Below are 23,099 nucleotides of genomic sequence, written 5' to 3' on the forward strand. Positions count from 1 at the left end.
CATTGCAGTCCTGCTTTAAAATAGACAAGTATGAAACAACTTTGATAGATAGAGACTAAAATGGCTTATTGATTTTTTTAAGTCTGAGGGAAATTACCCAAAATGTGTCATTCCTTAACATTTAAAAATATGTTACATAAAAATGAGCAACTGTGATAATAAATAAAACTTGGAGAGAAAAAAGTTGGCTATTTCCTTATTCAAGGAGACAGAGCTACCAGAATACATCAAGATAGCGCACAAATTTTTTAAATCCACTGCCACTTCTGCTGAAACAAAAGTCAACTGATAAGAAAATTCCCATTCAAAACAATTTTAATTGTACTGTCAACTTTTCCTCCATTTTTTAATTTCATGAAGTCATAATCCAATCTGAGTTGCTCTGTTGGCATTAGCAGACATAGTCACTGGAGAGGAGTGAGGTGATGTCAGAGCATGGGGCACAGTATTTATAAATGTCTCCTTTAAGAAAGTGTAAGTAGTATCAAGTTCAGCTTTCAATGGTAAGAAATCCCCCATACCAGTTGTGTCAGCAGGAAGAGGAGCTCTTGAAGGAATGGAGAGATTTGAATGGTCTCGTGATCCTATCTGTGACATACAAAAGAAAAAAAAAATAAACATAGAGTTGAAAACTCTCAAATAGAGCCTAAAACCATAAACAGGCAAGTAGACTAATAATCATTATAATATAAAAATGAGATGGAAACTACTATTTCAATAATCTACACGAGAATATATAAATAGTAAATTATTTATCAAGTGTGACTGAATCCCTTATTTACTCTTTTCTGAACTTTTCTAGACAACAAGAATTTGTCTAAACACTAAATCTTTGTGTAAAACTTTTTATAAAGTTATTATATCAGAGAGTCAATACAATCAGGGATTTTTACCTTGACTTCAGTCCATTGGCAATTTACAGAAACCAATGCTAATAGCATTTATTTCATTATGCTATAAAATAAGTGCCATATAATATGGAAGATTAGATTACTTAGAAAATAAACTATGAGTATTTATGTTTTTTAAATCTATCCATTTTACTTATTTGACAAAAGTAGCACAAAGTAAAATAAGCCAATCCCAGTGACCTCTAGAAAATGGCATACTAAGATACAAAATTCTAATGAGAACTCTTTGGCTTTACTTTAATAATAATGCCACCGCCCTGTTTTTTCTTTCAACTTTATTATTTTTGGTTCAGGGGTACACGTGCAGATTTGTTACATGGGTAATTCTTGATTTAAGTCACTGAGGTACGGTGTACAAATGATCCCATCAGCCAGGTGGTGAGCACAGTCCCCGAGTGGTAGTTCTTCAACCCTCTCCCACTCTCATAGTCCCTGGTGCTCAGTCTCTATTGTTTCCATCTTTATGTCCATGATACCACCCTGTTTTGATAAAGACTATTATAAGTATTTAGAAATCACATGTCAAAATAAGGGAATGAAAATAATTTGTCATATATTTGAGAACACTGATGATATCCAGAAATTGTTGGAAATTAAACTTTAAAATGCCACAAAGTCATGAAATACTGGACAGTAGAATTAATATTTTGATAAAGCTGCTCCTTTAAGCCTTAAGTGACGTCAGTATCTAGTAGTTAATATTTAACATGAAGAAGTCTTAGCAGTAAAGCAGGTAAGTATTATGACATTTAAAGATGGCAGGAAAATAGTGATCAATTGTATGACATAATTTTCCAGATTCCCACAAAATAAATGTTGCTGAAATAACAAGTCTGGTTATAAGTATCTCCACTAAAAATCATACTCTATATTGCAGGGTTTAAAAAAAAAAAAACTTTTTAGTAGATCCTCTTACAGTTTTGATAACAAAATAATGTAAACTATAAGGTGTGCTTTATTATGTCATGTTATACAAAATTGTTGCTACATGTAAAAACAAGAGGGAAGCTTATCACTGGCTTTAGGAACATATTAGAAATTCAACTGTTGTATGTGTTACCATTTTTGTGGATTTTTTTAAAACTACAACTGGAGAAAAAATCAATATCTGCATCTAACACCTAGTTCAGCAATTTTCTTTGATCTTTGTTCTTTTGATTTCCTGATACTCTACTGCAGGCCAGTAGCTGACGGAAATCATCTCTTTTTATACTGGAAGTTAGAAAACACCTAAAATGGTCACTTGAAATAGCTCTATGAAGGATAAGGTTTCCCAGTGGAAGGAAAACAACTTCCAAAATCATGTGTTGACCCTGATTAGTAGTATTAATGAGGTTTTCCTTGCAGAACCTTAATGCTGGGCCTGATCATCTCAGCTCAGAACCTGAACAGAGGCATCTCATTACATCAGAGGCTGGAGGTGTACACATCTGCATTTTTACTGCTGCTAGAATCATTTTTTAGCAGTGTCATTACTGGATTGACTTTGCAGCTATAAACATTACAGTGCCATCTACTAACTTCTCATTCTGCCAGGCCTGGGGGTTAGGGGAATGCTGGAAGAGCAGGAAATGGTGGGGCCTGATTTTCTTCTTAATAAACATAGTTATAGCCATAGTATTCTTTATTATAATAGAATATTTTATTGTCAGAAAAGGCTTCAAAAGTTTGTTTTGATACATCTTTATACTTCAAGTTCTGGTCTAAGAAAACTATGTATGGAAAATAGAGGGGTGTGCAGAATCAGTCCAAGGAAGGTCAGATATCCTCTGGGGGTATTTTCTTCTGAATGTTTTAGAGAAAGGTAACTATGCCAAATTGACCAACCATTCCTGTTTTGTCAATATTAGTGATACGCATAATTTACTCAAACTTATATGTTGTACTTAAAGTTTCCCTTTTTGTTCTTGCAAATCCATCAACCTAACACATTACAAAGTTAGGAAGGCAGTCCTTTAGGGAAAGTCTATACTAACTGCTCATTTCTCTTTAATATTCTACAGATCTTGGTAACCTACAAAGAGGTCCCTCTTTTGCCTTTTCTCATCCTACTTTTTCTAATATGTCTACTTTCCACTATGTCGTCTGAAAGCACCCTTTCATCCAATATAATATTTTTGACTAAATAACCTTGAAATGGGGTGTTATTTCCCTAGTATTTCAAATTAGTTTCACTTTTTGCACACTATTTTCTGACGTTATGTCCTAAACATGGAAAATAATCTAAAAAATATCCAGAGATGAAAAAGAGAGAGAGAGAGATTTCCTTAAAGTCTTGTACCCCCCAAAAGTATAGTCTCTAGAAAGTAAACAGAGTTACTTTTGTATAAAGGAAAACAAATGACTGCTTTTGCTACTGGGATCATCTGCTGTACTGCTAGAAAAAAACCTTTTTCATGAAATGAGGTAAAGTCTGATTTTAAGTCACTTAAAAGCTTAAAAAGAAGCCACCGGCTGGGGATGGTGGCTCACACTTGTAATCCCAGCACTTTGGGAGGCCGAGGCGGGTGGATCACCTGAGGTCAGGAGTTGGAGACCAGCCTGGCCAACATGGTGGAACCTCGTCTCTGCTAAAAATATAAAAATCAGTTGGGCGGGCGCCTGTAATCCCAGCTACTCAGGAGGCTGAGGCAGGGGAATCGCTTGAATCCAGAGGCAGAGGTTGCAGTGAGCCAAGATCACACCACTGCACACTGCACTCCAGCCTGGGCAACAGAGCAAGACTCTGTCTCAAAAAAAAAAAAAAAAAAGCCAGCAACAATTCTGGTGAAACTTTGATTTGAGAATGTGATGTTAAAATACAAGTAAATATGACCTGTTTTTCTTGTTATAAATATCCAGAATAATATCCAGAAATACATAACACTTTTGTACTATTTTAATGTAACACAGAGAGTAAAGGACAGTTAAATAACTTTTTGTCAGAGAACATTAAAAGTTAGTGTTCACCACCCGATCTTATATTTTAAATCTGTAAAGTCCATGGTCATATAAACTACTTTTAAAACTGCTGAGGTGTTCTGTCTCTTATGTAAATCTAAATTTAAGCAGTTTTTCAAAAGGAAATTAGTTACCTGAAATAAAAGCTAGGCGTCATGTGAATCTTTATGGAAGCACTTTTATTTACTCAATAAGCTATAAATGATTCTATTTGAACTGCTATAGTCCATCAGCTAAATACATATTCACAATACAAAATGTGTCTACTAAATTTCTACATTTTAAAAATCGTATGAAATACAGTAATTGGACACATTCAATAGCCATTTTTCAAGGCTTTAATATCTTAATTTTCTACAAATGTTTTTCAAACAAAAATAAATAAATAAAGCATTAGTCTAATAATAAAATAACCACCCAATAAATTGTCTGTAAGTCAAAGCCTTTTTGCCGACCAAGGCTTCTGAAACTAAGCCATTTGTCTCCTGTGTAACATTTATGATCAAGTTAAGTCTTCTAGAATTTAGTATTATAAAAAGTGAGGAAAAATGTGATTTAGTAAGCCTTAGTAGTATTGCATGGAGATTATGCTAAGCACATAGTGTGATTAAAAGAATACTAGACTGAAGATCAGCAGACTCTAGCTTCTCCTCACAGTTCTTTTACAATCTGACTGGGTCATTTGGGGCAGGTAAATTAGTCCATCCAAATGAGGGGCTGGACTCTTTCCAGCTTTGAAATTCTACAGGTCTGCCATAATTCCACGTGTGACAGAATATACTATAAACCCTAACTTTTTTGAGGGACATTAACCCAGAAATCAGTTTCCTGAATATAATACTTGAGAGGATGTAGACAGACCATTCTTAAGGGGAAAGAATACATATGGCACATTGCACGTTGTTCTAAAATAAAGCCAAATAGATAACAAGATTAGCCACAATTTAGATGATGTGGCTTCATTCAATTAAATTCTATAGTACTCTTTTCACTACTTCAAACTCCATGATGATGTTTTAAGCCCTGTAAATTATTGACTGCTTTTAAGTAGTCTGCACAGCTCCACATAAACAGATGAAGAAATCAAAGCACCCACAAGAGGGTGTTACAGTGAGGCTCCCTTGCCATTTCTACTTTGGTTCCTAACGTGCTCTTACCAGAGTCTCAATACTCAGTGTCACAAAGTTTTCTTTCTTCTAAATACTTCAGATGAGTTAGCCAAATTCTACCTGTCAATTTTCCAGTTGTCATGCTGGTCTCATAGGCCACCGTAGTTTATACAGACAGCCAGAGTTGGCAAAAATCACATAGTTTTCTCTTGTGGAATACTCAATTTTATATCTGAGATATATATACACATAAAAACATACATTCACCTTATAAATACACACACACACATATACTTGATATATGTATCATATAAATATACACAGTTATATATATATACACACACACACACATCTGCTATCATGCCATCCAATATTTATTTCTCATACGGTAGTTACCAGTTCTAACTTTTAGCTACCAATAACAAGCTGGTAGGAATATTTTATGCATTCTTCTCCCTGTAAGTCATTAAACCTTAGTACAGACTAGTTTGACTATCTTACTGACATCAAGGCATGGGAAGAAATGTGAGTTAATGGCAAAAGTGCAAAGAAGTTGCATTAGGAAACACCCTAAGGGCCCAGTGTGCCTAGAGATCTGAAAAGGACAACCATAGAGGTAGAAACAAATCAGAAAAAAGAGGTAGAATATATTAACAAGAAACCTGAATCACATCACAACAACTCTGTCCTCAGGCAGACATTCAGCATTCTATCTGGTTCCAATTCAGCCTTGGCTACTCGTTTGATGTGGAAGATTGATTGGATCAATGGTTTTGATTCTTCATGCTTCCCTATAACTATGCCCTTGCTCTTGGCTTCCCTGTCCAGCCTCATCTACCATTTCCTCACTTCTACTGTGCAAGCCAGTTACATGGAACTTGTGAGTCCCTAAATAGGACAGTCCATAGTTCACATCACCCTCCAGTCTGTCCAATTCTGCTCTTTGTTGGGTGAGTCCTCCACGTTTCAAACTCTGGTCAAGGTCTGCCTCTTTCATAAGGCTTTTCTGGATCCTCTTCCCATCCTTCCCCAACTACAGCTAACTGTAACATCCAATCTCATTTTTACATTCCTTCATGAGCATTTATTTTACTATTTTTTCACTTATTTGTATATCCTTATATTTCCGCTATAAAACTATGAGCACTTAGTGTGATGGAATCATGACTTTGTACCCCTAGCACTTAGCAGAATATCTGGGACTAAATAAGATTCCTAAATGATGAATGAGTGAATGAACAAACGACTTATATTATTACTCCATGGTCTTGGTGTTTTATTGTTATTTTGTTATTTCACACATATACAGATTATGTCGCAATTAGATTTAGCAAAGATTAATGGAAAGAATACGGGCTTTGAAGGTGGAAGGAACTAAGGTTCTAAACTTCATTCTGCCATTTACTAATTATGTGATCCTTGACAAGTTACTTAACCTGTGTGAGCTTTTATCCTTATCTGTAAAGGAGGAAGACTAATCCCTCATAGGGCTGTTAGGAGGATTAAATGGAATAATATACACAAAAATGTGTAGCATAGAGTAGCTCCTCTTCTTCACTTCTCTTTTTCACTCTTCTCAAATGATATGAATTCTAACTTTACAATTATAGCCAACATGTATTCAGCATTATGTCAGGCACTATGCTAGATTTAGTTTTACAGGCATTATCTGAATTCTCACAGTGACTCAATCAGAAAGCACTACAATTATCTTCACTCTACAGTTGAAGAGACTAGGGCTCAAAGAGCAGAATAAATTGCCACAGGTTGCACAGCTTGCTAATGGTAGAAAGGGATGTGAATCTTGGTTCCTCTGACTCTCCTATTCAAACGCTTGACCATTACCTTACCATGTTGCCCAAAGAAGATATAGCCTAGCCTCAGGCTTATTTTGTATCTAGAGGCATTTCATCAACAAAATAAGGACTCAACAAACCTCTCTGAAAATGGAAAATAAAAGTACATAGATTGTGCTAGAGGCTAAAAGAAATGTTTATATTTTGATAGCATATTTTATTATGGTCTAACATTTGAATGCCTGTGGTACTTACTGGAGTAAATACATAGATCTCATGGAACTTACACAGAAATGAAAGTTATAGCCCTTTCATCAAAGGAGCTTGTATGTTGTTATATTCAGAGACAAAATGAGGCACTGAGGTTTAAACTTATACTAGAACACTTAAGGCCAGGTACGGTAGCTCACGCCTGTAATCCCAGCACTTTGGGAGGCCGAGGCTGGAAGATCACCTGAAGTCACGAGTTTGAGACAAGCCTGACCGACATGGTGAAAACCCGTCTCTGCTTAAAAATACAAAAAATTAGCCAGGCATGCTGGTGGGTGCCTGTAATCCCAGCTACCCGGGAGGCTGAGGAAGGAGAATCGCTCGAACCCAGGAGGCAGAGGTTGCAGTGAGCTGAGATCGCGCCACTGCACTCCAGCCTGGGTGACAAGAGTGAGACTCTGTCTCAAAAAATAATTAATTAATTAAATTACACTAGAACATTTAAAGTTTAATTTTAAATTACTTCAAGATACCTTGTGCCTGACAAGACAATATGTCCCATTTTCTTCTCCAGGATGTTTAGATTTCCTGATGTGGTTGAGGTTAGAAAAAGAGTTGAAGAATTCTCCCAAGTGGCTTTTGTTCTTTCTTTTCCCAGTGTTCTTCATACCCTTGTGCTTGCAGTCTGTTGCTGACCTGACAATCCTGACACAACTGACGGTAGAGAGTGCCAGAAATGGCCAGAAAATGCAAAGGGGCATTTTCCCCTCTGTCTTAGAAACATACATTCCCAAACAATTCAGAGAGAATTGAAAATATAAATAACTTTATGCACTCAAATATATAAAAAGACACAAAAACCAAATAAATAAAAACAAGCATACCATATAGAAAAATGCCACTGAAAGTCTGAAATGACAAACTGGTAAAAATATGTGCAACACATAGAATCCCCATACAAGTAATTTTCTTAATTTACAAAAGGCTCATGAAAATCAATTAAAATAATATAATTAGAAAATAGGCTGAGGGTAGCATATTTATTAAGACTGAGTTCAGTTGTAAGAGAAAACTCTAAATGTCATTGGCTTAAATAAAAGTTTATTTCCCTCTGATAGGGCAATATAAAGTTATCAAGAATCCAGGCTGCTTCTATCTTGGGCTCCACAGCTCAGTACATGGCTTTTACCTCATGGTCAAAAATGGCTGCTCAAGTTCCAGCTAGTATGTCTGCATTCTAGCAAGAAGAAAGGAGGATGGAGCAAAGAAGGAGGCACTGCTTCCGTTTACAGACACTTCCTAAAATTGTACACTTTTACTTACATCCCATTGACTAGAACTTAGGTCATATAACTAATTTAGCTTAGAGAGGGTCTGAGAAATGTAGCTTGTTTGTCTGTTTGTTTGTTTCCTGAGCAGCCCAGGTAACATTCAGAGGCTCTATCACTAAGAAAGAGAAAACAGATATCAGGAAACCACTGCCAGCCTCTGCCTCATGTACAGATTAGATGTCTGATTGGGGGAGAGAGTAGTATAATAACCAAAAAACATATGAAAAGGTGCTAAACTTAATTCATAAGTAAAGAAATACAATGCAACACATCCCAATTAAAGATTACTTTTCATATATCAAATGGGCAAAAACTTAGATGTCTGATGATCTCCACTGTTGAAAAGAGGGAATCAGGCAAACTCATGCCATGTAGTTAGGGACATAAGCTGTTGCACCCTTTCTGGAGGACAAAAAATTTAAATGTATCTTCCTTTGACCTAGCAATTCCACTGCTAGGCATTTCTTCTATGGCTACACTCAAAAGAGTTCACCAAGGTGAGCATGCAGGTATGTTCACTGAAGCATTTTTAGATAGACAAACAAAACTTTTTTTTTAACTTTAAAAGTGATTTTTTTTTACACACTTTAAGTTTTAGGGTACACGTGCACAACGTGCAGGTTTGTTACATATGTATACATGTGCCATGATGGTGTGCTGCACCCAGTAACCCATCATTTAACATTAGGTATATCTCCTAATGCTATCCCTCCCTGCTCCCCCCACCCCACAACAGGCCCCAGTGTGTGATGTTCCCCTTCCTGTGTCCATGTGTTCTCATTGTTCAATTCCCACCAGTGAGTGAGAACATGCGGTGCTAAACAAAACTTTTTAAAAATAAAACCAGAGGTCTATGAACAGAGGGCTACTTAAGTGAAGTATGACAACCATATAATACAACTATTTTAAACGTGAGGTAAATATGTAAAGGCTGATAGAGAAATATATCCAAGTGAAAAAAAATGTTCAAAATGTATACATGTGTTTATGTGTGTATATATACATATATATAAATAGTAATATACATTTTAAAATAAGCATAAACACACATACATGCATATCTATCCCTATTTTTTCTGGAAAAAAGAATCACAAGAAATCAAAAGAAACTTAATAATCTTTGGAAAAAAGAACTGAATTAGAGTTTGGGTAGACAAAAAAGGTTTGAAAGGTTAAATTTTTCTTTCCATGATTTTTTATCTTTAAAATTATTTGAATCATGAGAGAAAGTTATGAACTGGCAGTTCACAAAAGCAAAAATACAGCTAAGTAACAAATAAATGGGAAAAAATGGTAACCCCCACAAGTAATCAAAATGGAAAATAAAATAAGACATTTATTGCCAGTAAAAATTAAATATTCCAAATTATGCTAAAGGTTAGTGAAAGCATTGTGAAGCAGGCATTCATAAATTGCTAGTAACTGTATAAATTGATAGAACCATTGGATCTATAATTGGGCAACTGTCTTAAATGCTTAATGCCATTTGATCTAACAATTCCATTTATGATTAGGTTATTTATATTAATAATAACAGACAAAAATTAGAAATACTCTCATATTCAACCAGAAGCATAGTTAAGTAGGCTATAGCTACGCGGTAGAAAATTATGTAGCTATACAATTTACAGTTATAAACTTTTGGATAACATGGACAAATGCTTGGGTCTAATCAAAGGTCAGACCTTTGTAAAGAGCTAGATAAGTATTTCATGCTTTCTAGGGTATATGTTTTCTGTTACAAGCATTAGCCCCTGTGTTGTAGCACATAAGCAGTCATCGAGGATATGTAAATGAATGAGCATGGCTGTGTTCCAATATAACTTTATTTATGGACAGTGAAATATGAATTTCACATAAATTTTATGTGTCATGATACGTTATTATTCTTTTGCTTTTTTCCCATAACTATTTAAAATATTAAAACCATTCTTAGCTCACAGGCCATATAAAAACAGGTGGCATGTAGATTTGCTGACCCTAGGACAAGACTACGTCATGAAAAAACGGTACACAAAATTACAGATGGTGCTTGTTTTGTGGTATTGGAATTGTTGGGATTTTTTTTCTCTATTCTCTGAGTTAGGATTGGGATTTGTATTTTCCAAATTACCTACAGTAAGTACGTTTTACTTTTATAGCTAAAAACCCTTTATTAAAAAATGAAACTATACATATTTATATATACTGAAATACATCTATATATTTTAGTATAGTTATGGCTCTAAAATGTGTGGTCAAAATGAAAATGTAATTGGATAGTTAAAGGTCTCAGAGGATAGGTCTTTAAGTGTTTTTCATGTTTTGAAAAGATTTTGATCAAGCAAAGAACACTCTCATTTCAATGTTTTCAGTTATCTAAGTCATATTTACAGTTTTACATTGAGTAAACACCTACACAAATAATGACACTGAGTAACTTGTTCCTCTACTCTGCGCAAATGCAACTCCTTATGCAGAGTGGCTACTTATAACTTGTGTGCCTTCATTTTACTCCAAATAGCACTTCCAGCTGCCAAATTACAACTTCTGTGGTCAAAATGTACACATGTCACACTCTCTCTGGGAACTATTAGGCAAAAGTTTTCTGACCACTATTTCATTACTGAAGAATTTCCTCTTAAAGTTATAAACCTTTTTTATTCGATGTCAAAAATTTAGTAATAATCTGGAAGCTATAAACTTAGACCTCGTAGCAATATGTTTTTCAAGGAGTGGAATTACTGAGCAGGCACTCAGGTAAAGAAGAGCAGAGGAAGGAAAGAATCACTTAGAATTTAAAGTAGTTTGAAAGAAATGACTTTCCTAAACCTTTCTAACAATATAAGTATCTGTCAATCACACATCTCAAAAAACTTAGCATTAAATTCTCATTTTGCAATTTGAAACCCATTTTTTTTTGCATGCCCCTCCCTTCCACTGCTGTTTTAGGCCATGCTCCTTCATTGTTCCATTATATCACACCTAAAATCCTTAGCAATTCTTCGTGGAATGCTGCAAGCTGCCTTTATTTCCCCACTGACCATGGTATAAGCTCTATACTCCCCAGGGCTGTGGACCCTTTGAACAGTTCCATAGCTGGGCCTTTCTGGAGGGACTGGCTATCTTCAGTTAAAAGAATGTATTTCTTAGGGAGAGAAAGGTACTTCAGATGTAAGACAAATCATGTGATCTGGGGGTCATATCTGCAGAATGCCTTCAAATCACAACAAGCACTGGGGCACATGTTCTAAAACAAATCACTTAGTTGGCAATGACATTTCCTTTACATGATAGTCAGGAATGTTATTTCTGATATAACCACATCATTTCCAGCAGTCTCAACCCAGATCCATCCCTAGGGAGAACATCTTATGTAACAGTAAAATATAGCAAACACAAAATTCCAAAATAATATACCCCTAGGCTTTATTTCAGGAATTGACTCCCTGTATTATCAATTCCATATGATAAATTTTCCCTATGCTTGCATAATGCATAAAGATACCTAAACCCATATCCCCTCTTAGTATCCTAAATTAGCTCTATTCATTTATTTTTTCAGTAAATATCTATCAAGTGCCTATGATGTGCCAAATACTGTTTCAGGTACTGGAATACAAAAGTGAATTAAACAAATAAAAATTCCCTGTTTGGGGGATTATTTATTAGACCTTAACTAATCTTCATCCTGATCCAGTTCTTCTTAAATTATAATCTGTTGAAATACTATGAAACCACATAATTGCTATTTTTATAGGAAAAGCTTTGATGCACAATAGCACTGGAAGTTTCCTGTCCTCATTATTCTGTGGATACAAAGTCCCAAGTGAGTCAAGTTACCTTGGTCCTTCCCTGTCCTGCTCATACAAGCCTCAAACACCCCTGTGGAGTCCCCATCAAGAGCTGCTTGGTGTCTGCAATCCCTCCATCAGGGTCTGCCTTCAATGTATTAGAGGGCTTGCTAGGTCATATGGGTGATAGCTCTAACAAAAATTTGGGGTGCCCATCCTTCCCTTTCTGTCATCTGAAAACTGTGACAACTCTGACTGAAACCCAGTGTCTTGCAGTATCTGTCACAAAACATTTCTTTCAGCTTCTACCTGTAGGCCCTTTTTCTAAGAGTCCAGATGCCAGTCCATAGGTCTGCATGGAGGAAAGGCATTAGGTCGTTCTCTCCACTTCACATCTCCTTCTCTGGGTGCCTGCCCATAAAATCTCCACTAGTCCTTCTCCAACTGCCAGAGCCCTCATTCAGATTAACTCTCTAGAGTCTGCACAATGATGTTTCAAAAAGGCCTACACTTGTTTGAAATGCAGTCTGCGCTTGGAGTAGGTTGTCTACTAGATAATAATTTTGACACAGGTTTCAAAGCTCTTTGCTAAATATTTTTCATCAGTTATTTGTCTCTTCACTTTTTCTGGCCTAAACGTACTTTTATTTTTGTAAACAAGTCATCTCTTCAGACTTCGCTGTTTCCTACTTCATCTCTTCTTTATTGTATGTTTGCTTATTATTTGAAAATATTCAAATTTGAGATTAAAGACTAGAAAAATAGGATAGATGAAACTCATAAGAAATATTAGTAAGCACAGATAATGAATTAGCAAGCAGTTTGTGGGACATAGGCAGAATCCATATGGTAAGACCTGTTACTTTATAGATAGAAATGGATGGAAAGGCCACATCATAAGGTAGAGATATGCCACCTTTAGTTAATGTCATCCTTACATTGACCCTAGAACTGCAGATAAAACACAAAGCTATTCAGCAGCCTCAGTGGCAAATTATAGCTATTGGCCAGGCATGTTTGTCCCTGCATCTCTCCTAGATAGCAAGTGTGTGTAAGTGGCCTCAGGCACCTTCGGTCTTCCAAGCCCCCTGTTTCAAACTTCAACCCTGATCCTCAGAAACTTACAGAGAGTGAAGAAGGCTGAGGCAGCGGAGAGAGACAGGGCACATGAACACTGCATAACCAAGAAGTCAGGTTATGATCCTTCCCCCTGCTTGCTCCCTGCTATATCTCTTCTTGCTTTTTTCTGTGTGTTTAATTCCACAAACCATGTGATTTCAGTATACCAATTTGGTCTGTGACACCTTCTGTTATGACCCCTTGGATAACTCGACTGGTAGTCTTCTTGGACACTACCATTGCATTAACGTAATTTCTCATAAAACAGCTTTGCTCTCCTGTACTAATCAAAATGCTGATCCTGAAGCATGCCCTGCTTTCTCCTGTCTTGGAGCGACTTTTGCATGCTGCCCTTTCTATTTACAAGGAGGCTTCTTCATCACGTTAACTCCTACTGTTAGTCAAAGCTTACCTCAGGTATCAACTTTACCCCAAACTTTTCCTGGCCTCTGTCACCTTGTATAATATAATATAATATAATATAATATAATATAATATAATATAATACCTCACCTCCGTGTTATTATAACACCCCATACACAATTTTATAATAGCACAGTATCACAGTCTTATGTTTGCTTAGACCTGCACTATTCAGTATGGTAGCCACATGTAGCTATTTAATTTACATTAGTTAAAATTTAATATAAAATTAAATTAAAGATTAAAGTTCAGTTCCTCAGTCACACTAACCACATTCCAAGTGCCCCAAAGCCATATTTCTATCATCACAGTAAGTTCTAATGAATAGTGCTGGCTTAGAGTGTTCATTCCTTGAAGCCACAGGCTATTTTGTTTGCTTGTTTCTGTATTACCAGTGGCCTGCACAGTGACAGGTACAGAGGAGGTACTCTATACCCCTGCCTCTTGAGGAATGAATGAATGAATGAATGGATGAGCGAGTTAATGGACTTATTCTAATCCATATTCTAAAGAAAATGAACAGGGCATCTTTTAATATTAAACTCCTCTTTCTGCAAATATTTTTATTTCACAGAGTTTAACTTCATTTTCTTTAATTCCAACTTTCTTCAATTCCTCCTTTCGAAGTGTCTCAAGCTTCAGAAGGGAACTTACTGTTCCTTTCTATGCTAATCTTTATTCTTCTGGTGGCTATAATTATTGCATTTTACCTTAGGCCACTAAGAAAAAGAAAGAAAGAAGCCTATGACAAAAGATAAGAGGAAAGTTATCTTGGCCAGTGTCCATTCTCAAGACATTCAGACAGGAGTCCTAGCTCCCTAAAGCTTGATTTTCTATATCAGAGGAAAATGCATTGCTTATTCTACTGCTTTAATTGTCAATTTTCATACTCTCTTGAGAAAGAGATTCTATTATAAGCTAAATTTTGAAGAAATCTAATTGTTTGATGTAAACCTTCAAAGTTTCCTTTGAGTTGAATGTCTATCTGCTTGGGCAGAAAAGGGGAAAAGAGGGAATTTACATTCACTTTGCTAAACATTAGCATCTTTTGTTCAATCATTTGAATGCAGGACAGTTAGGGGGAAACAGCTTAGAGAACAAGAGTTGACATATACAGTGTAAAATCTTTTAAGGTGCTTGGATTCAATGAGGGAGAAAGTGAGACGGAACCATATTTCAGCTTCCTAACTGTGTTCCAGTCTGCGGGAACTTTGTGACAGGTCTCTGTCTCTCAGCCACACTTGACTGGCTTTTGCTGACATTCAGCTGTCAGACAGCAACCCTTTACCAGGCCCCTAACATGCTCCACAGCTTCACCCAATTAACTCACTTTCACTTGACACGGCAGCAAAAAGCTTCATAATAGGTGGTCAAGGTGCATGGTGTCTGCCTGCCCTCGAACTGCTCACACACAGCAAGATGTTTAACGACTTCTCTTCCTGTCTGTATGCTCAGAACTAGTATGGCTACAGTTTAGTCATTCCATATCTTGAATTAGACAGGAATCTAGGAAATATTATAGTGATACATTAAGCTCCTCAAAAAAAAAAAAACAGACTTCTAGATGATTAAAGTTAAATTTCAAGTCAGTTCTTTCGGCCCTACTGAGAGAAAAGATTTGATTTTTAGACTACCAAAACTTAATATTAACAACCAATTTATAGTTAATTTTTCCATTACATCATTAATAATAGTATTGTATAAAGACTACCTGGCATTAAAAAAGGGGAATCTGACAAGTAAAAGTGGAAAGGTCAAGGCACATTCAAAAGTATGGAATTCAGCCTCTACTCATAAACATGCACTTATGGACAAACTCAACAATAATTATTCTGTAAATTTTTGTCATGTTACTGAGGCTTTCAGATGAAATACATTGTACTTGAATATATGTTTGGCTAAGAAATAAAATTTTAATCCTTTTTTGAAAAATGATCTAAGTATTTTGCACATTTTTTTCCCACCTCCCAATATGTTCACTTCTAAGCATATAATCAGTTTTCATTTATTTGCACTCTGAAAATTTGAGTTATTTTAAAAATCAGTGTTATATAAAGAAAAGGAAAAGTAATATAAACTATGCTGCCTTCGGAAACCTACATTTGTAAAGCTGTGTGATAAAGAGGCCACACACAAAACCTTAAAGATAGGGCTCTTTGTTACTGACATCCAAATGCAGATCCTTATAGTTACTAAGACAGAATTATGATTTCAATTCCAAGTATCCTATCAGTAATCAAAGCTGAAAAACTAATCACAAGATGGGGAATCCTAGCCTCCATCATCATGAACTAATCTCAGCAGATATTTCCCACTATTTCACACCAGGCAAAGCACAGTTAGACCATAACTTGCCATTCTGTGAATCTGAGAAGATGCTCCAAGCTTTCAAAGTCAGGTCTCCAAGTAGGAGTGCTTTTGTGACATGCCTTCAAATTGCAGAAAATCTTTCTTTACATAAAGGCAAATTTGTTATATTGAACACTGCTCACTTCTTACCAGAAGTTCAAGGAAGGGAGAGATCCTGAATGAATTACTAAGTAATTAGGAAATTGCCCTGCATCAATTTTATTCATTAAGTCCAGCCACATTTTTCATCTAAATCTATCTAGAATCGAATCCTTTTCTATCTCCACTGTTACTGTCCTCACAGAGATAATTCTCACTTCTTACTTGTACTGCTTTAATGTTCCTTATTATAATTTGTTATAAGTATACACACACACACACACACACACACGTCTATTTCCTCAATAAAGCTATAAGTCCCTGATAGAAAGCACCTTACCACATCTTATTAAAAATGTAATATAATATAGTGCAGCAAGGATTTGAGAGGATTCTGGAAAGATGGCAGAGTAGTAAGCACCAGGAACCAGCTAGACAACAATTGCACTGGCAGAATCTGTCTGATGAAAGTATTTTGGAATTCTGGAGTCTATTGAAGGCTTGCAACTTCCAGGGGAAGGCTTGGACAGTAAATTATGATTAATTTCAGTCAATTTTAGCTCTTAGCACAGCAGCAGCTATCCATCTCCCACTTCCAGCCCCATGACAGACACATGTGCAAATGTTCTTGGAACAGCTTGCACATAACTTGCAGGAGCCGGGGTAGGCAAAAAGAACCTTGTTCTCCAAATATCAGGATCTGTGCTCCGATTGTTGCTTCTTATCACAGAGGTACCAAAAGGCAGGTGACCATCATTGTTGCACCTCCCCACGTTGCAACTCCCCCTCAGCTGAAGTGACATCCAGGGAATTTAAAGGGCCAGCATCCTTTCTTCCCTCCTCTTCATCTTTCTCTTTTCCCCCCTTTGGGACCAGACATTAAGAACTAAGATTTAAAAGCAACTACATATATGAGGAAAATTAGAAAGTGGCCACACAAGCCCAGGGAAAGGTGCAGATCCAGAAAAGACCTGAGAAGACCATAAGTTGACATCTCAGGCTGATCATTGACACACAGATAGCTACAGCAATTTTTTAAAAAATCAGAAAACCCTAGGGAAGGGAGAAAATCTGATTTCCAGAGTTACTATATTATTCTATTCAAATGTTCAGTTTTCAACAACAGCAAAAAAAATCACAAAGCATACAGAGAAACAGGAAAGTATGGCTCATTCAAAGGAAAATAATAAATCAATAGAAAACTATCCCTGAAGAAGATTTGATGGCAGGTCTCTGAGACAAAGACATTACAACAACTGTCTTACAGATGCTCAGAGAACTAAAGAAAGATGTGAAGAAAATCAAGAAAACAATGTCTGAACAAAATGGAAATATCAATAAAGAGATAGAAAGCCTAGAAAGAAACAAACAACAACAAAAAAAGAAATTCTGGAGCTGAAAATTAAAATGACTGAAATGAAAAATTCACTACAGTGATTCAAAAGCAAATATGAGCAGGCAAAAAAAAAATCAACAAGCATGAAAACAGGACCACAGAAATTACTGAGGCTGAGATACAGAAAGAAAAATGATTGAAGAAAAGTGAACAGAGTCTAAGGGATCTGTGGGGTAACAATAAGCAGAGCAACATATGCACTGTGGAGATCTAGAATGAAAGAATGTACTTAAACATCAATAACAGAAGTAAAACTGTAAAGTTCACAAAATTGTGGAATTTAAACAACACACTCTTAAATAACCAATGGTCCAAAGAAGAAATCATGAGGAAAACTGGAAAATACTTAGAAATGAATGAAAATGAAAACACAACATATCAAAACTTATGAGATGCAGTGGAAGCAGTGCTAAGGGGGAAATTTATAGCTATAAATGCTTACATTAAGAAACAAGAAAGATCTCAAATCGACAACCTAACTTCACTACTTAAGAAACTAGAAAATAAAAAGCTAAACTGAAAGCTAGCAGAAGGAAGGGGGAAAAAAGATTAGAGCAGAGATAAACAAAATAAAGACTAAAAAAAAAAAAAAGAAAGTAAGTAGAGGAAATCAATGAAACCAAAAGTTGGTTCTTTGAAAAGATCAACAAAATTGACAAACTTTTAGATAGATAGGCAAGAAAAAAAGAAACTCAAATTACTAATATCAAAAGAGAAAGTGGGGATATTAGTACCAGTTCCACAGGGGGAAAAAAGGGATTGTAAGAGTACTATGAACAAATGTACTGACAAATTGAATGCCCTCGATGAAACAGACAATTCCCTAGAAACATAAAACCTACCAGGACTAACTAACAAATTAGTTAAAAAAAAGGAAAAGATCTATAACTAGTAAACAGATTGACTCAGTATTCAAAAACCTTTCAACAAGAGAAGCCTAGGACCAAATGGCTTCACTGATAAATTCTACCAAACATTTAAAGAAGAATTAACATTAGTCCTCCTCAAACTCTTCCAAAAAAATTGAAAAGGGAACACTTCCAAATAAATTTTATGAGGCCAGCATTATCCTGTTACTAAAGCCAGACAAATATATCACAAGAAAAGAAAACTATAGGTCAATATCCCCAATGAATATAGACCCAAAAATCCTCAACAAAATACAATCAACTGAATTCAACAGCACAATAAAATGACCAAACACCATAACTAAGTGGGTTTACCCCAGGATGCAAGGAGAGCTCAACATACAAAAGCCAATTTATGTGATACACCACATTAACAGAATGAAGGCTAAAAATCACATGATCATCTCGATAGATGCATACAAGCATTTGATGAAATTTAATACTGCTTCCTAATTTAAAACTCTCAACAAACTAGGAATAGAAGGAAATTACCCTAACACAATAAAGGTCATATATATGAAAGGCCGGGAGCATATATCTTACTCAATGGTGAAAGAATGAAAGCTTTCTCTTTAAGATCAGGAACAAGGCAAACCTGACTCCTTTCACCACTTGCATTCAACATAGTACTGGAAGGCCTAGCAAAGGAAATTAGGCAAGAAAAAGAAAAGGCACTCAAATCGGAAAAGAAGAAGTGAAATTATCTTTCTTTGCAGATGATATGCTCTTACATGTAGAAAACCCTAAAGATTCCACACAAAATACTATAAGAAATAATAAATGAATTCAGCAAAGTAGGAGGCCACAAAGTCAACACATAAAAATTAGTTACATTTCCATACCCTAACAATAAATGATATGAAAAGCAAATTACAAAAACAATTCCATTTAAATAGCATCAAAAAGAATAAAATACCTAGGCATTAAATTAACCAAGGAGGTGGAAACATTTGTATAATGGATACTACAAAACATTGCTGAAAGACATTAAAAACATGAAGAAATGGAAACATATCTCATGTTAATGGATTAGAAGACTTAATATTCTTAAGATGTCAGTACCACTCAAGGCAATCTACAGAGTCGATGCAATCCCTATCAAAATCCCAAGGAAATTCTTTGCAGAAATAGCAAAATCTGGCCGGGCGCGGTGGCTCATGCCTGTAATCCCAGCACTTTGAGAGGCCAAGGCAGGTGGATCACCTGAGATTGGGAGTTCAAGACCAGCATGACCAACATGGAGAAACCCCGTCTCTACTAAAAGTACAAAATTAGCCGGGCTTGGTGGTGCATGCCTGTAGTCCCACCTACTTGGGAGGCTGAGGCAGGAGAATCACTTGAACCCAGCAGACAGAGGTTGCAGTGAGCTGAGATCACGCCATTGTACTCCAGCCTGGGAAACACAGCGAGACTCTGTCTCTAAAAAAACAAAGCAAAATCCATCTTAAAACTCATATATAATCTCAAGGGACTGGAAACACCCAAAACAAGATTGAAAAAAGGAGAACAAAGTTGGAGGACTCACTCGTCCTGATTTCAAAACTTACTACTACGCTACAGTATTCAAAACAGTGTATACTGGCATAAAGACAGATATAGAGACCAATAGAATAGAATAGAGAGCTCAGAAGTAAAGCATCAGATAATGGTCAAATGAGTTTTGACAAGGATGTCAACACCATTTAATGGGGAAATAATATGTCTTTTCAACAAACAGTGCTAGGAGAACTGCATGTCCACATGCAAAAGAATGAAGTTGAAGAAGTTCACTGAAGAAAGAATGAAGAACACTATGTACACAAATTAAATCAAAATGGATCAAGGACCTAATGTAAGACCAAAAATTATAAAATTTTTAGAAGAAAACACAGGGTGAAAGCTTTACAACCCTGGATTTGGCAAAGATTTGTGGAATTTGACACAACAGGCACAGGCAACAAAAGAAAAAAACAGACAAATTGAACTTCCTGATAATTTTTAAATTGTGTGCATCAAAGGACACTATGAACAGAGTAAAAAGGCAACCCACAGAACAGGAGAAAATACTTGCAAATCATGTATCTGTTAAGGGATTTATATCCAGAATATATAGAAAACTTCTAAAACTCAATGACAACAAAATGCCTGATTTAAAAAATGGGCAAAGGACTTAAATCAACATTTTCCAAAAAACAAACAAACCAATAAGCACATATAAAGATGCTCAACATCACTAATCATTAGGGAAATGCAAATCAAACCTACAATGAGATACTACCTCCTACCCATTAGAACGGCTACTTAAAAAAACAAACAAACAAACAAACAAAAAACAGATAATCACAGTGTTGGCAGGAAGATCTACCAAGCAAATGGAAGATGGAGAAATTAGGATCTATGCTCTGTTGGTGGAAATGTAAAATAGTACAACAGTGTAGAAAACATGGTAGCTCCTCAAGAAATTAAAAATAGAATCACCAGGTATGTGGTCAATTTTAGAATAGGTGTGGTGTGGTGCTGAAAAAAATGTATATTCTGTTGATTTGGGGTGGAGAGTTCTGTAGATGTCTATTAGGTCCACTTGGTGCAGAGCTGAGCTCAATTCCTGGGTATCCTTGTTGACTTTCTGTCTCGTTGATCTGTCCAATGTTGACAGTGGGGTGTTAAAGTCTCCCATTATTAATGTGTACGCGTCTAAGTCTCTTTGTAGGTCGCTCAGGACTTGCTTTATGAATCTAGGTGCTCCTGTATTGGGTGCATATATATTTAGGATAGTTAGCTCTTCTTGTTGAATTGATCCCTTTACCATTATGTAATGGCCTTCTTTGTCTCTTTTGATCTTTGTTGGTTTAAAGTCTGTTTTATCAGAGACTAGAATTGCAACCCCTGCCTCTTTTTGTTTTCCATTTGCTTGGTAGATCTTCCTCCATCCTTTTATTTTGAGCTTATGTGTGTCTCTGCACGTGAGATGGGTTTCCTGAATACAGCACACTGATGGGTCTTGACTCTTTATCCAATTTACCAGTCTGTGTCTTTTAATTGGAGCATTTAGTCCATTTACATTTAAGGTTAATATTGTTATGTGTGAATTTGATCCTGTCATTATGATGTTAGCTGGTTATTTTGCTCATTAGTTCATGCAGTGTCTTCCTAGTCTCGATGGTCTTTACATTTTGGCATGATTTTGCAGCAGCTGGTATCGGTTGTTCCTTTCCATGTTTAGCGCTTCCTTCAGGAGCTCTTTTAGGGCAGGTCTGGTGGTGACAAAATCTCTCAGCATTTGCTTGTCTGTAAAGGATTTTATTTCTCCTTCACTTATGAAGCTTAGTTTGGCTGGATATGAAATTCTGGGTTGAAAATTCTTTTCTTTAAGAATGTTGAATATTGGCACCCACTCTCTTCTGGCTTGTAGAGTTTCTGCCAAGACATCCGCTGTTAGTCTGATGGGCTTCTCTTGTGGGTAACCCGACCTTTCTCTCTGGCTGCCCTTAACATTTTTTCCTTCATTTCAACTTTGGTGAATCAGACAATTATGTGTCTTGGAGTTGCTCTTCTCAAGGAGTATCTTTGTGGTGTTCTCTGTATTTCCTGAATTTGAATGTTGGCCTGCCTTGCTAGACTGGGGAAGTTCTCCTGGATGATATCCTGCAGAGTGTTTCCAACTTGGTTCCATTCTCCCCGTCACTTTCAGGTACACCAATCAGACGCAGATTTGGTCTTTTCACATAGTCCCATATTTATTGGAGGCTTTGCTCGTTTCTTTTTATTCTTTTTTGTCTAAACTTCCCTTCTCGCTTCATTTCATTCACTTCATCTTCCATCGCTGATACTCCTTCATGCTAAAAACTCTCAATAAATTAACTATTGATGGGACGTATCTCAAAATAATAAGAGCTATCTATGACAAACCCACAGCCAATATCATACTGAATGGGCAAAAACTGGAAGCATTCCCTTTGAAAACTGGCACAAGACAGGGATGCCCTCTCTCACCACTCCTATTCAACATAGTGTTGGAAGTTCTGACCAGGGCAATTAGGCAGGAGAAGGAAATAAAGGGTATTCAATTAGGAAAAGAGGAAGTCAAATTGTCCCTGTTTGCAAACGACATAATTGTATATCTAGAAAACCCCATCGTCTCAGCCCAAAATCTCCTTAAGCTGATAAGCGACTTCAGCAAAGTCTCTGGATACAAAATCAATGTGCAAAAATCACAAGCATTCTTATACACCAATAACAGACAAACAGAGATCCAAATCATGAGTGAACTCCCATTCACAATTGCTTCAAAGAGAATAAAATACCTAGGATGTGAAGGACCTCTTCAAGGAGAAGTACAAACCACTGCTCAATGAAATAAAAGAGGATACAAGCAAATGGAAGAACATTCCATGCTCATGGGTAGGAAGAATCAATATCGTGAAAATGGCCATACTGCCCAAGGTAATTTAGAGATTCAATGCCATCCCCATCAAGCTACCAATGACTTTCTTCACAGAATTGGAAAAAACTACTTTAAAGTTCATATGGAACCAAAAAAGAGCCCGAATCGCCAAGTCAATCCCAAGCCAAAAGAACAAAGCTGGAGGCATCATGCTACCTGACTTCAAACTATACTACAAGGCTACAGTAACCAAAACAGCATGGTACTGGTACCGAAACAGAGATATAGACCAATGGAACAGAACAGAACCCTCAGAAATAATGCCACATATCTACAACTATCTGATCTTTGACAAACCTGAGAAAAACAAGC

At 36.3% G+C, this 23,099-nt stretch overlaps 1 protein-coding gene across 7 annotated transcripts in view; it reads right to left on the reverse strand.

Moving 5' to 3' along the window:
- Positions 1-297: 297 nt before the first annotated feature.
- Positions 298-23,099, reverse strand: part of CCDC171 (coiled-coil domain containing 171) — a 443,650-nt gene continuing 420,848 nt past the window's right edge. For all 7 annotated transcript variants that reach the window (XM_054658718.2, XM_054658719.2, XM_001149040.8 and 4 more), the window contains one exon: positions 298-588. In XM_054658718.2, the coding sequence (XP_054514693.1) occupies positions 361-588 (228 nt within the window). In that variant the 3' untranslated portion in view covers positions 298-360. The remainder of the gene's footprint in view (positions 589-23,099) is intronic.

Source organism: Pan troglodytes, chromosome 11 (genome assembly GCF_028858775.2).
Source record: "Pan troglodytes isolate AG18354 chromosome 11, NHGRI_mPanTro3-v2.0_pri, whole genome shotgun sequence".
Lineage (NCBI taxonomy): Eukaryota > Metazoa > Chordata > Mammalia > Primates > Hominidae > Pan > Pan troglodytes.